Source organism: Phoenix dactylifera, chromosome 8, assembly GCF_009389715.1.
Source record: "Phoenix dactylifera cultivar Barhee BC4 chromosome 8, palm_55x_up_171113_PBpolish2nd_filt_p, whole genome shotgun sequence".
NCBI classification, from domain to species: domain Eukaryota; kingdom Viridiplantae; phylum Streptophyta; class Magnoliopsida; order Arecales; family Arecaceae; genus Phoenix; species Phoenix dactylifera.
Window position 1 is genome coordinate 19,405,194 of NC_052399.1, and position 11,543 is coordinate 19,416,736.

The 11,543-nt window shown below is 40.3% G+C and overlaps 1 protein-coding gene across 1 annotated transcript; it reads right to left on the bottom strand.

The window, feature by feature from the left end:
• Positions 1-4,496: 4,496 nt before the first annotated feature.
• Positions 4,497-10,815, bottom strand: LOC103703016 (PLASMODESMATA CALLOSE-BINDING PROTEIN 5). The gene is made up of 3 exons (XM_008785706.4): positions 10,020-10,815; positions 9,886-9,913; positions 4,497-4,911 (listed from the first exon to the last, which is right to left on the bottom strand). Exons 1-3 carry the CDS (start codon positions 10,417-10,419, stop codon positions 4,734-4,736), a joined length of 606 nt encoding a protein of 201 aa, XP_008783928.2. The 5' UTR covers positions 10,420-10,815; the 3' UTR covers positions 4,497-4,733.
• Between the last annotated feature and the right edge of the window lie 728 nt (positions 10,816-11,543).

Sequence of the window (11,543 nt, forward strand, 5' to 3'; positions counted from 1 at the left end):
GGGAAAGCGAAGGCCAAAGGCTCAACCACATTACAATGCGGCTATGTCCGCTAAACCTAATTCTGACAGTGAGGTGACTAGAGGAAAGAGAGACACAGAGAGTCCCTCCACCAACATCCATTGTCAAGGCCGCTACCATGTCCACTAGCTCATGGATCTTCCTGTCCCGAGATTCAAACAACGACAATATAGGAGCTAAGCTCGTGGTCTTGGCTCTCTCCTTCGCTGCCTCTCTTATCATATTCTTCGGTCGACACCTACTCCGTGGCTGGCGCCACCACCGGTGCATAACCACAGCATCTACATCCTCACCTACCAAAAAGTTGCCCAATGGGACGCTATATGGAGCAGATCGATCGTACTAGCTCAAGATCTAAAAAAAAATCAAACAAAAAACAAAAAAAATATTAAAAAAATAATTAAAAAATATTTTATTACAAATTGACCGTATAAAATAATTTTTGTTGGATGGAATGTTCGATTCGTACTCAAATAAAAGATAAAATTTGATAACCACTAAATGATAAAAATAACTATTTAAAAAAAATAATTAAGTGGAATAGAAGTAGAATTGAAATCCTAAAATTATTAAAACTAATAACTAAATAAACAAAAATCCTCAAAACTCGGAAGAGAGAAATGTACGGCTTTTGTCCAAATGTAATAAACACCAATTTCATGTCGAGTGTATCGACATGTGGTTGTACTCCCACTCGACTTGCCTTTGGGCCGGCCTGACATCGTCGATTCACCAAAAGTGGTCAAGAAAGTGGAGCTCGGTGAGGTGTCGGCCCCACCGAAATTGCAGGTTAAGCTCAGCAGGTGGTGGGTTCAAGGGGACAAATTGCCAGGGTCACCCCAGATGGCAGCTGGGATCTTCGTTCCAGAGAACGTCATGTAGAAAAATGATTGAACAGTTGAAAAATTACCAAGGATGCTATTGAAGATTTAGTGGGACATTGGTATACCACTTCCATTGTCCTAATTGTTTTTTTGCTTCCCTTGTTTCTGTTGATGCATACGTAAAACTTATGCATAAATGTTTTTGTGTGCATATTAAAATCATAAGAAAACATGGAGAATTAGCCGTTGGAGAGGGAATAAGCGCATGTGCTACGATGGGCCTTGCCGCTAGAATCCGTACTAAGGTCGGACACCATCCGAACTACAATGAGATCGGCTGGAACCAACGTAAAGGCATATCGGCTGAGAGCTGAGGAGTAGCTTTAAGACACCAATGGACCAACATTGCTTCTTTGGAAGGTGAGCATGACCTGTAAGCAAGGTCCGCCGTACCGGTACCGGTCGGCATACCGGTGGCCGGCCGGACCGGTACCGGGTAGTTTCAAAAACCACAGCGTCTTTCAAAAACCACAGCGCGAGGCGCTGTGGTTCTAAAAAAAAAAAATCGTACCGGTGCGAACCGGCCGGTTCGCATCGGTACGAGGCCAAACCGGCCGGTACGGGCTCCGAACCGGCCGGTTCGGCTAAAAAACCGGAAAATACCGATTTTTTTGTGGTTCCGGTACCGGTCTAGGACCGGACCGATACGGCATTCAATGCCTGTAAGGAAGTCCGCTTGCCAGAAGGTTTCAGTAGGGGATCCTCTAATGCTTAAATTAGTGAAAATCTAGAGCGATAAGGGAAAAAGAGAGTGTGTGAGAATGGAAAAGTGCTCAAGAGTGGCTACCTAGGGGTTCTTTGGTCACCCCTATACATAGACTGAGATGAGTATCTGTATTTTATTCATCAAGAGACACAATAATTAAATAGTGATAATTGGCCTCATTTACCTAATGCATGGTAACGACTCTTCGCGATACATCCACAATATTAATTATGCTGATTGTGTATTTATAGCCAAATTGGATCAACTGTTGTTGAGACCATAATTGTAACTCCTTCAATGATCCTTGGCGTTACTCCATGGCTGAACTGACCAACAGAACACTTCGGCCAATACTGAAATTATTTACCTTGATCAAGGTCTAAGTCAGGTAGATTGGATTACTCCGAAATCGAGACAGCCAATATTCTCCCCATCAATAGAAATAATGTCAAGTTAAGCATTATTTTCCCCTGCATATCAACTTCTTTTGGACAAGATAATGGTTAGGTCCAGATCATTAAGTTAAAAAAATGGGGGCGTGGGTTAATTTTAAATTGCAAGTGGACTTGCCATGGTTCCTTTTGCTATTGGGATTACGGGGAGTGGAAAGTGCCAGAGCGCACGCGACGTTGTTTATTTTATTACCTTTAATTTTGCAATGGCCTCACCTTGTTTGGCGTGGGATGTTTTTGGAGAGTTTGTCCTTTTCGGCTTTCCGCATAGAATAGGGGTGGTTCTATATACACCCCCCTATTGCTCAGGACACCCCCCAAAAATTAAAAAAAAATTAAATACTCTCTACACCCCCCCCATTTGCTAAGGACACCCCTAAAAAATTAAAAATTCCTAAATTACCCCCCACCCTCCCCACCCCCTCACTTAAATTGCTCTCTACACCCCCCAAACCCCCCCCACCCCGCTCTTCCCCTCCAAAACACCTCGCCAACGCCCAAAACCCCCCCGTTCCCCCTTCTCCCTCTCGTCGCCGGCATTCTCCCGATCTCCGACCACCTCGCCGGCTTCTCCCGGAACCACCTCGCCGGCTTCTTCCGAAATTTTTTTTTTCACGGTTCGTGCTCCGTTCGGCACTGGATCGCCGAACAAAAGGCTTCTGTTCGGCTGAACAGTGCCGGACAGAAGCCTTCTGTTCGGCACTGTGCAGCCGAACAGATCTGTTCGGTTGAGGGTTGCCGAACAGAAGGCTTCTGTTCGGCACTGTTCAGCCGAACAGAAGCCTTTTGTTCGGCGATCCAGTGCCGAACGGAGCACGAACCGTGAAAAAAAAAAAATTCGGGAGAAGCCGGCGAGGTGGTTCCGGGAGAAGCCGGCGAGGTGGTCGGAGATCGGGAGAATGCCGGCGACGAGAGGGAGAAGGGGGAACGGGGGAGGAGGGGTTTAAGGGGGGTTTGAGGGGGTTTTTTTTTTTTTTCTTTTCAAAACGAAACGGAGGAGGAGGAAGGGGGGTGTATGAGAAAATTTTAAGGGCAATATGGTAATTACACTAAAGGTTAGTTTGGGCATTTTTTTTTTGGTTTTTGGGGGGTGTCCTGAGCAATAGGGGGGGTGTATATAGAACTACCCATAGAATAGCGGGCGATTTATGGCAGCTCAGACTTTTGTTTACCACACAAACTACAAAGTGATAAGGTTTTGTGAGAGATTACCAAACCACTCATGTTCTTAAGCAAGCAGGGGATTTAGATCAAGGGGATAAACTATTTGGCAAGTGAAAGGTTTCAGCCTTTTATATTTTTTCCCCCTTCTCTGTCTCGTAAGCTAAAGGGGAGTAGTCGTATTGAATCCTTCTAAAGTCAACATCTTTTGCATCTGCTAGCATAAGCTGGTTTAATCATAACTAAAAACTAAAAATTGCTTCCTTAGAGAAGGTTAGAGCATTGAAAATTCAAAAATGACATGAAAATAGACAAGTAGCCTTGAAGAATAAAGATTAGGAGGGGTTTAGGAGGTTGTCTGGGTGGAAAGTCTCTCTATACGCAAAAGAATTTTGGTGCTGACCTCGACTCTTCAGTATTGTTTATTTACACTTATTTTAGCATTGTTCTGCAGTTGTTATTTATCCGTTGATTTGACGCTACTGATAAATAAGTTGGCTTGTTGCAGGGAAAATGAATCATCAAAAGATAAGGATGGGAAAGATTTTCCTATATTATCATCTTGCTCATTAGGTGAACCTGATTGCAGTTAATTGCAATCCAGAGTCCTCTCAGTTAAAGTAGCAAACAGACCATGTGACATTATCCTGGGTGGCTTGGAGCTACCCTAAAACCATATTAAATCATAAATGAAATAAACTACACCAACCCCCCCACCCCACACACCCCCCCCCCCCCCCCCCCCCCCCCCCCCCCTTCCTTCTCTTAATACTCTACACCACATCATCATGCACCACGCCAATTATTATCTAGTCTTCTTTCTGTGAGCTCTGTTCATTATGCGCTCGTCTCGATGATTGATTCCCAACAAGGAGATAAGATAATTGGCATGATGTATGGCCATATTTATACATACGGTATACAGCTCCAACATGTGCTCTGACAACGAAGCTGATTTTCCTGAAGTCTGCTGCAGAAAAAGTTATATAACTTCAACTCTACTTCAGATTTATCTAGCTATACCAAGTCTCCATAAGTTCATAAAATCTGGATTAGAAAGATGCCACCAACTTGTAGCCTTTTGAATTACCTTATAGGGGTCATTGAACTCCTTGTTAGGCTCACTGAATAGGCTTTTGTTGGAAGCTAAAAGCCTACGTTACATTCTACACTAAGTTTTGAATGCCCTAGTATCTTAATGATTAGATTATTTAGCCCAAATAACTATAATTAGACTACCCAACCATAAAAGAGGGAGCATTTAGATCAAGAATTTGAAGGAATCATCATCACTCGTGCAAGAAAAATAAATGATTATTCCGTTACTTCAATAATAAACAGGGGACAGGGAAGGGACAAAACAATACTGGAGCATGTGAACTGGCTAAGTATACAAATCCCAAAAAGACAGGTTGAATAGAACTTCTTAAATTGCTTCGCTTTCTCTGTCGAGGCCTCAGAATATCATATATATGGAATACCATTTCAACATCGCTAATCCTTGCTTTACACTACCGAAATAACGTACCAGTTGCGGCCACCATTAGGATCGCAAAAATAGCCATGCTTGATGGCTGCATTGTCTTGACCAGCAACAAATGTCCACCGCTGATATCGGTCCCAGCAGGGCCTAGTCCAGCTATGGATCCTGTTGTCGATCCGCTGAAGTTGCCATTTCTCGTGGATGAGCTACATACATGCATTACATCGAAACGCAATGTATATTGGAATCAGCAAAGATTTTAACTATTCAGCAGTTAAAAAACTTAACTCGGGCAGTGTATAACCTAGTCCTGTAACTGGAACATTAGCAGGTCAATACAATTACATTCAACTTGGCATGTTGTCAAGCCATGGTCTAGTATAGGAAATCCTAGAGTGTTACTGCTTACAAGATCACGAATTTTAACTCCAAGAAAATCTTGGGACGGCAAGACAAAAATTCTTTAGAGATAAACACCATTCAAGACTCAAATCCCCAATTTCTAGCTCATGAAGCAAGAGCGTGCCACTGAGCTACTTGGTCAAGTATATCAAAGTTATGCACATGAAACCAAGAAATGCGGAACTGTCTCAGACCGTCCGGTTTGGAGCGTACCGAGCCGTGCCAGCGGCGGACCAGGACGGTTTCGACATTGAAAATAGTAAATTGGCAAGTGGGAAGAGGGAGAAGGAAAGAGAGAAAAAGAAAGAGAGAGAGAGAGTGTGTGGAGGGAAGAAGGGGGAAGGAGAGGGAGCAAAGGCCGCCGAAGGCCTCTAAAGGGCACCGGAGGGGCGCGAAAGGGTTGGAGCAGGGCTTTGCCCCCCGGACCCTCTTTTAAACAAAATTGGGGTCCGTTGGAGCTCCTCTTTTTATTTTAAAAATTTTAAGTAAAGTCAACCTTTTTTTATTTTAAAAATTTTAAGTGAAGTCGGCCAGGGGTCGGCAAACCTCTTGCCGACTTCACTTAAAATTTTCAAACCAAAAAAGAACCCAAATTTTAAGGAAGGTTGGAATATTTCTTGCCAACTTCACTTAAAATTTTCAAAATAAAAAAGAAGGCCCCGACGGACCCTATTTCGTTCGAAACAAGGTCTAAAGGGGCTCTGCCTCTCTGCGGCCCTCCGATGCCCTCTGGCGACCCTCCTTCCGCTCCCCCTCTCTCTCTCTCTCTTTTTCTCTCTCCCATTCTTCCTCGCCCTCTTTGCTGTGTCGGTACGGGGACGACATGGAACGGCACATAGGCATACCGAACCGAGCTGCCGATTGACCGATACGGACTTCGGTACTGGCACGGAAGACCTTGCATAAAACCATTACACTCACCAACAATAATTAGCCCTAGTTGATTGACACCTCATCTCCAAGAGCTTGCCCTTCATGAAGTTGAAGGTTCACTCCATAAAAACAAAAATAAATTAAACAAAACCATAAATCATCCATTAGTTTCATAAGCTAATATGATAATGGTATGACAATGTCATGATCCAATCAACATTTTGCAAACATTCCTAACCTTAAGTTGGACAGGCCTCCTTGTGCTCTCTTCATATGAATTGACTAAGCCGATACGGTAGTAGTTGACCTAATGCTTGACTGCTCAAAGAATTACTTGTACCCTTGTTCTTGCATGATAAGGATAGTCATGCACATAATCCCATTTACCAGCCCACTACACAAGCAACCGCATATGCAGCACAAAGGAGGCCGCAGGGCCCACAACAAAGGGGCAAAGAGAAAATTAGTTTGAGACAAATTTGGCATAAATATGGATTAAAGTGTTGTGTGGACAACAAAAAAATTACAATCTCTCTCTCCTAATACTTACGACTAAAAGAAAGATAAATAAAGAAAGTATAGCTTTTATTAAATTTTTTAAAAATATTTAACTTGTTATGGTTCGTGTTGCATTCAAAAGATAAATTGTTAAAAGGCCTCTTCACTTGGGCTCTCAGCTTGGAGGCTAAGGCCCACTACTGCAAGGACCCTTGACCCAAATTTTGAGGTGTCAGTAAATATATAGGTTTTGCCAATTCTAGAGTCTTTTTGATATTACACTTTTGTTTTGAGCTTTCAAGAACTTGTGAGAATGAAGACTTTTGTATTTGAGGATCTTCTCCTCTCTATATTTTTCCATCATTAGTAAAGCTTTCTTTGGTCATTCCTACCCATGGACATAAGCCATAGTCCGAACCACATAATTTTCTGTGTTCTTTTCTCTCTATTTGCTTTGCTATGCCTAAATCTAATCTCTTTGCAGAGCATAACTTACCCAAATTTATTTAACAGGATGGTATTGATTCTTGTTGACTGCTTGTAATTGATTCCATATCAAGTTTCCATGATTTCCACCATGATAGTTTCTCAAAACAATATTTTTTTAAAAAATATTTAAAATAAAAAATCTTATTTCTAATTCATTTAACAAGTTGGCTTTCTTGTCATCATGTCAATGAAAATTAAATTTTTCTATGCCTCCCTTCCATCTAATTTATTAAGAAATTGGCTTTCTTAATATTGTTTCTCTTGTAGTTTTGATCAAAGATTGCCTCTCTTCTCCAAACCTTTGGATGATATTAGACTTCCTACTGTTGTTAAAAAAAAGTAATACTGACAATTTGAGAACATGTTCAAGAGTTATTATTGGTAAGAGATTAGGATTCAAAATTTAATATCAATGGAAATATCATTAAAAATTAGTTAAACTAAGGCTAAAAACCTCTAATACAAAACTGTACAAAAGTTATACAACCTATTTTAGGCTTCTTCCTTTAATTGTCACTAAGAGCTCCATTGATCACCAGCTATTTGCAGAAGAATGACAACTTTGTAGTACAAAGTATAGGAAAAGCTTGTATTGAGAGTTGAACTTCACCGTAAAACTGAAAACTTATGAAGGATTTATATTTTTTAATTCCAATACTAAATAAATAAACATATTGGTTAATACAAATGAAAATTTTCTATCATGAGACTAGAGATTATGTAAAACTTGTTGATTTAATTGATGAAAATAATGAAAAAAGACTTTGATGTTCCAAATTAACAAATATTATCTGAGAAGAAGACTAGAGAAGAAATACAAAAAAACTATAATCAAAATATTGGTAATGAAATTCATATTGTCATATTAAACACTCTATAAGCAATTTGTGATCGTGATGGATGCTTTTTGGACCAAGCATTTATTTTGGGAGAAAGAGAGAGATCCACTGTTATATAATTGTCCAAATCCAAATACTTAGGGATACACAATGTATGGCTCAAACCTCGAATCTTTGCTTATTAGTTAAAGAGGTTTGATCATTGGCATAAGTCGTGACAGACAAAAAACAAACTAAAATATGAGCAAAACAATAACTTAGATAAGATATATTTTATTAGAGAAGAAAAGGGAGTCTAACAATGTTATTGACTATGGATTTGATGCTATTCATTTGCAAGAAATAATATATTCTGGACATGATCCAATGGAAAGGATTTATCAATTACCATTCTTCTTTTTCCTTTCTCTTACTTCTCCTTTTGATCAGATTCTATCAAATACCTGGACCATTTTTTTAAAAATAATCATTATTTTACATAAAATATTGAAGATCCTTGAAAAATTCATTTGCGTATTTACCTTTATGAAGCATTAAAATCTGACTGCTCTTTATTAGCTAAGTTATGAGATTGATTATAATCAAACATTGATGTGAATTTTATGATAAGTAGGACCTTCATATTAGTTTAGTAGATAGCATCAAATTCATTGTGAATCATTCTATATTAATAAGTTGTTTAACTTACATTTTAGGAAATCTTTTGCCTACTAGTATCATTAATATCATAGTAAATAAAAGCTTGCATTCGAAAAGACATCCATCACTGGTGATAGATTATTTTTGAAATAGTCAATATTGATAATTCAAAATATAAAAAATAATCACTAAACAGGGAATTTGTATAGCCAATTTTTGCATCTCTTTAGTAACTTTTCATTTTAAAATAATATTATTAATTCAAACTATAAAAACAATGTTGTTGCTCTTGTTCATCAATTATCATCAACTTTTACACAATCTCCAGCTTTTTAAATAAAAATATATATATTAATAAATGTACTAATTTATCTTGGTATTGAAAAAATAAACATAAAGCATTCAAAAATTTTTGGTTACTAATGGTAAAATAATTCTCAATATAATTAAGTTTTCCTTATGCTTTGTATCATAAAGATGCTATTTTTCTACCTCACAGAAGTGATCATTGCGAAATCTCAACGAAAACTAAGACAGAAGGCAGAAAAAAACCTGCAACTTGTGGGCAGCTTTTACCGTTCTTCATTAATTTAAAAAAATAATTTATTTTATTAATGATTTAATTGATATCAAAATGCTGCATCTTAATTTCTTATCAGCAAAACATGTGTGAGAATTTTTTTTTCAAACATTTGATAATCCTATTCTTATCAACGTTAATATTATCGAAAACTTCCAATAAAACGAGAGGTCATATATAATCAAGGGAATATAAACAAGGAAATGACGTGAAAGAAGAAAGACAAGAGAAACAAATAAACTCGACGTCCAAAAATAATAGTAGTCTTCCTGATGGCGAACGAGAATGACTTTTTTTTATTAAAGATATCAATGAGAATGTCAATAAGTCCTTTTGCTCAATAAAATTGAAATGAAATTATTTGCTTAGATATTTCAATAAATAATATTTACAAAAAGAAAGCGTTGATATCATTTTACTATTATTGTTTATGATAGCCTCCGAATCGGATTATTGTTTAGATATGCTGCACGTGACCCCTCAAAGGCCTAAGAGACAAAGAATCCTATTAACCGCACCCACAATCACCAATAGTTTCAAGCCACGTAGCCCCGATTAGCTGGCCTGATGCCTCCTCGGAAGTCCGACCGGTTCCCGAACCGCCAAAAGCAAACAAATTTAGTGAGCCATTACGCCCGAAGTAAATCTTTGCCTTAACCGAGTCGTTAATGAGACCTCTAGATCTCAGCCTTGAAATCCAAAACCAAGGAAAAATCGAAACCGTCCCCCCACTCCAAAGCTCACGCGTTTCGGAAAACACCAAAAGAAAACCATAACGTTCGAGTCTCGCCTCTTGACCGAGGGATTTTTCTCTTTTTTTATGAAAAAAAAGGAACATAGAATGAAGAATAAGTACCAACCTCGAAGGAAAGATGCAGCGACCGTGACCTGTAATTTGAAAAAGAAAAAACAAAAAAAAGAAAGGAAAAGAAAACCATTAGAATCCACCGCTCAGAATGAGAGCGACTAGTGAGATGAGGAGAGAAGTACGGACTGGGGTTGAGGGAGGAGAGGGCGGCGGTGCCGGAGAAGTCGCAGGCGGAAGACGAGAAGCCGTTGTGGACGAAGTAGTCGTTGAAGGCGAAGGAGGCGTGGGACTGAATGTCTTGCGGCTCGTAGCACGCCCCGCCCTCCTGGATGGGCCGGCAGTCCGCCCCGCCCTGCCCGCACGCCCAGTCCAGCGCCGCCTGCAGTGCCGCGTCCTCCGCGTTGTTCTTCGCCACGCACCACAGCTCCCCCGTCGTGGCCACCGCCGGCCCCTCTTCGTCCCTCCGCCGCCACCCGACACCTTCTTCCGCACGCCGGCGGCGGCAGAGAGGTCGAGTCACGCCCCCGGCCCAACCGGACGAGAAGAATAGGAGGAGGAATAATAAGAAGAGAACAACTCTCGCCATTCGCCCAATTTCTAGCGAGTGGTTTTTCTTGGACCGAAATTATCAGAAAGGGAAAGGGGGGGAAGATTACGAGAGCTGAGAATATGGGGAAGGGGGTTTCTTTTGGATCCCTGATAAATACAGAGAGCGATTTAATTTCTACTCGGAGACTGGAATAAAAGAAAGGGACAGGCTCATTAAAACGTTTGAAATTGGAGTTACTTGTGAAAAGATTAATAAGTTAAAAAGATCTCGAAGTGAGTGCGGTGTGACCGTTGGAGATCGGGGCTGGCCGTGGAGGAGAGGGGAGGAACAGAATGGAGAAACGAGACAGATTGAGGACAGAAGAAGAGGAAAGGGGGAAAGAGAAAAGGAGAAGATGACGCCAGAATTATTACTGAATCGTGGACGTACTACATGACAGGAGATGGGCGGTGGATTGGATATTTGGATCGACTTGATTCCGTTGGGGAATAGGGGTTGGGTTCTTACTTTAGATTGGATCCGTTCATTCACAATAGTATTTGGACTGGATTGAGGTCTGAATACTCAGCCCAGTTGTTGGCCAATATGTCCAGATTTAGTGTTCGCGTCAAGTCTGAATTCGATTCGGTAGTAATCAATTTGAATTTAGGACTACCATCTTGCCTAGTCGTTAGTGAAACGAGAACTGATATGGTAATGTCAGCCGGAAAAAGAACTAATATGGTGTTGGAGGTACGCACAGGATGCATGATTGGGAGGTTGGGCTGGGTTTGTGGTTTTGGGCTCAACATATATGACTCTGGTTTTGTGAAAGAACTACAATGAGATTGTGGAAGAATGGGGGCTCAAGGAAGCCAGGCATTTCGCTATAATCTCCTTTGTTTGTACAGAAGTATGACCAGCAATACGAATGCGTCCAAAACATCACTAGTCACTAAACAGGGAAGACGATGAACAAAAACCCTGTGAATGCAAATATGCAGAGTCTGTCATGCCATTGGAAATCCATTAAGTTCCCTAAAAAACAGTCCAATTTGTCTGATATAAAACCTTTATCAGTAACCGTGATTAATATTCTTTTAGAATCGATTCCAATAACTGTGATGGAACTAAGATGATGGAAGGCAGCACGGATGACGATGGATAATAGGAACTGCAGC

Excerpts from the sequence above, each read along its gene's own strand:
- LOC103703016 (XM_008785706.4), bottom strand. The coding sequence starts at position 10,419 with ATGGCGAGAGTTGTTCTCTTCTTATTATTCCTCCTCCTATTCTTCTCG. Across the intron at positions 9,914-10,019 it reads CCTCTCCTCCCTCAACCCCA|GTCACGGTCGCTGCATCTTT; the intron begins GTCCGTACTTCT and ends TTCAAATTACAG. Across the intron at positions 4,912-9,885 it reads CGCTGCATCTTTCCTTCGAG|CTCATCCACGAGAAATGGCA; the intron begins GTTGGTACTTAT and ends GCATGTATGTAG.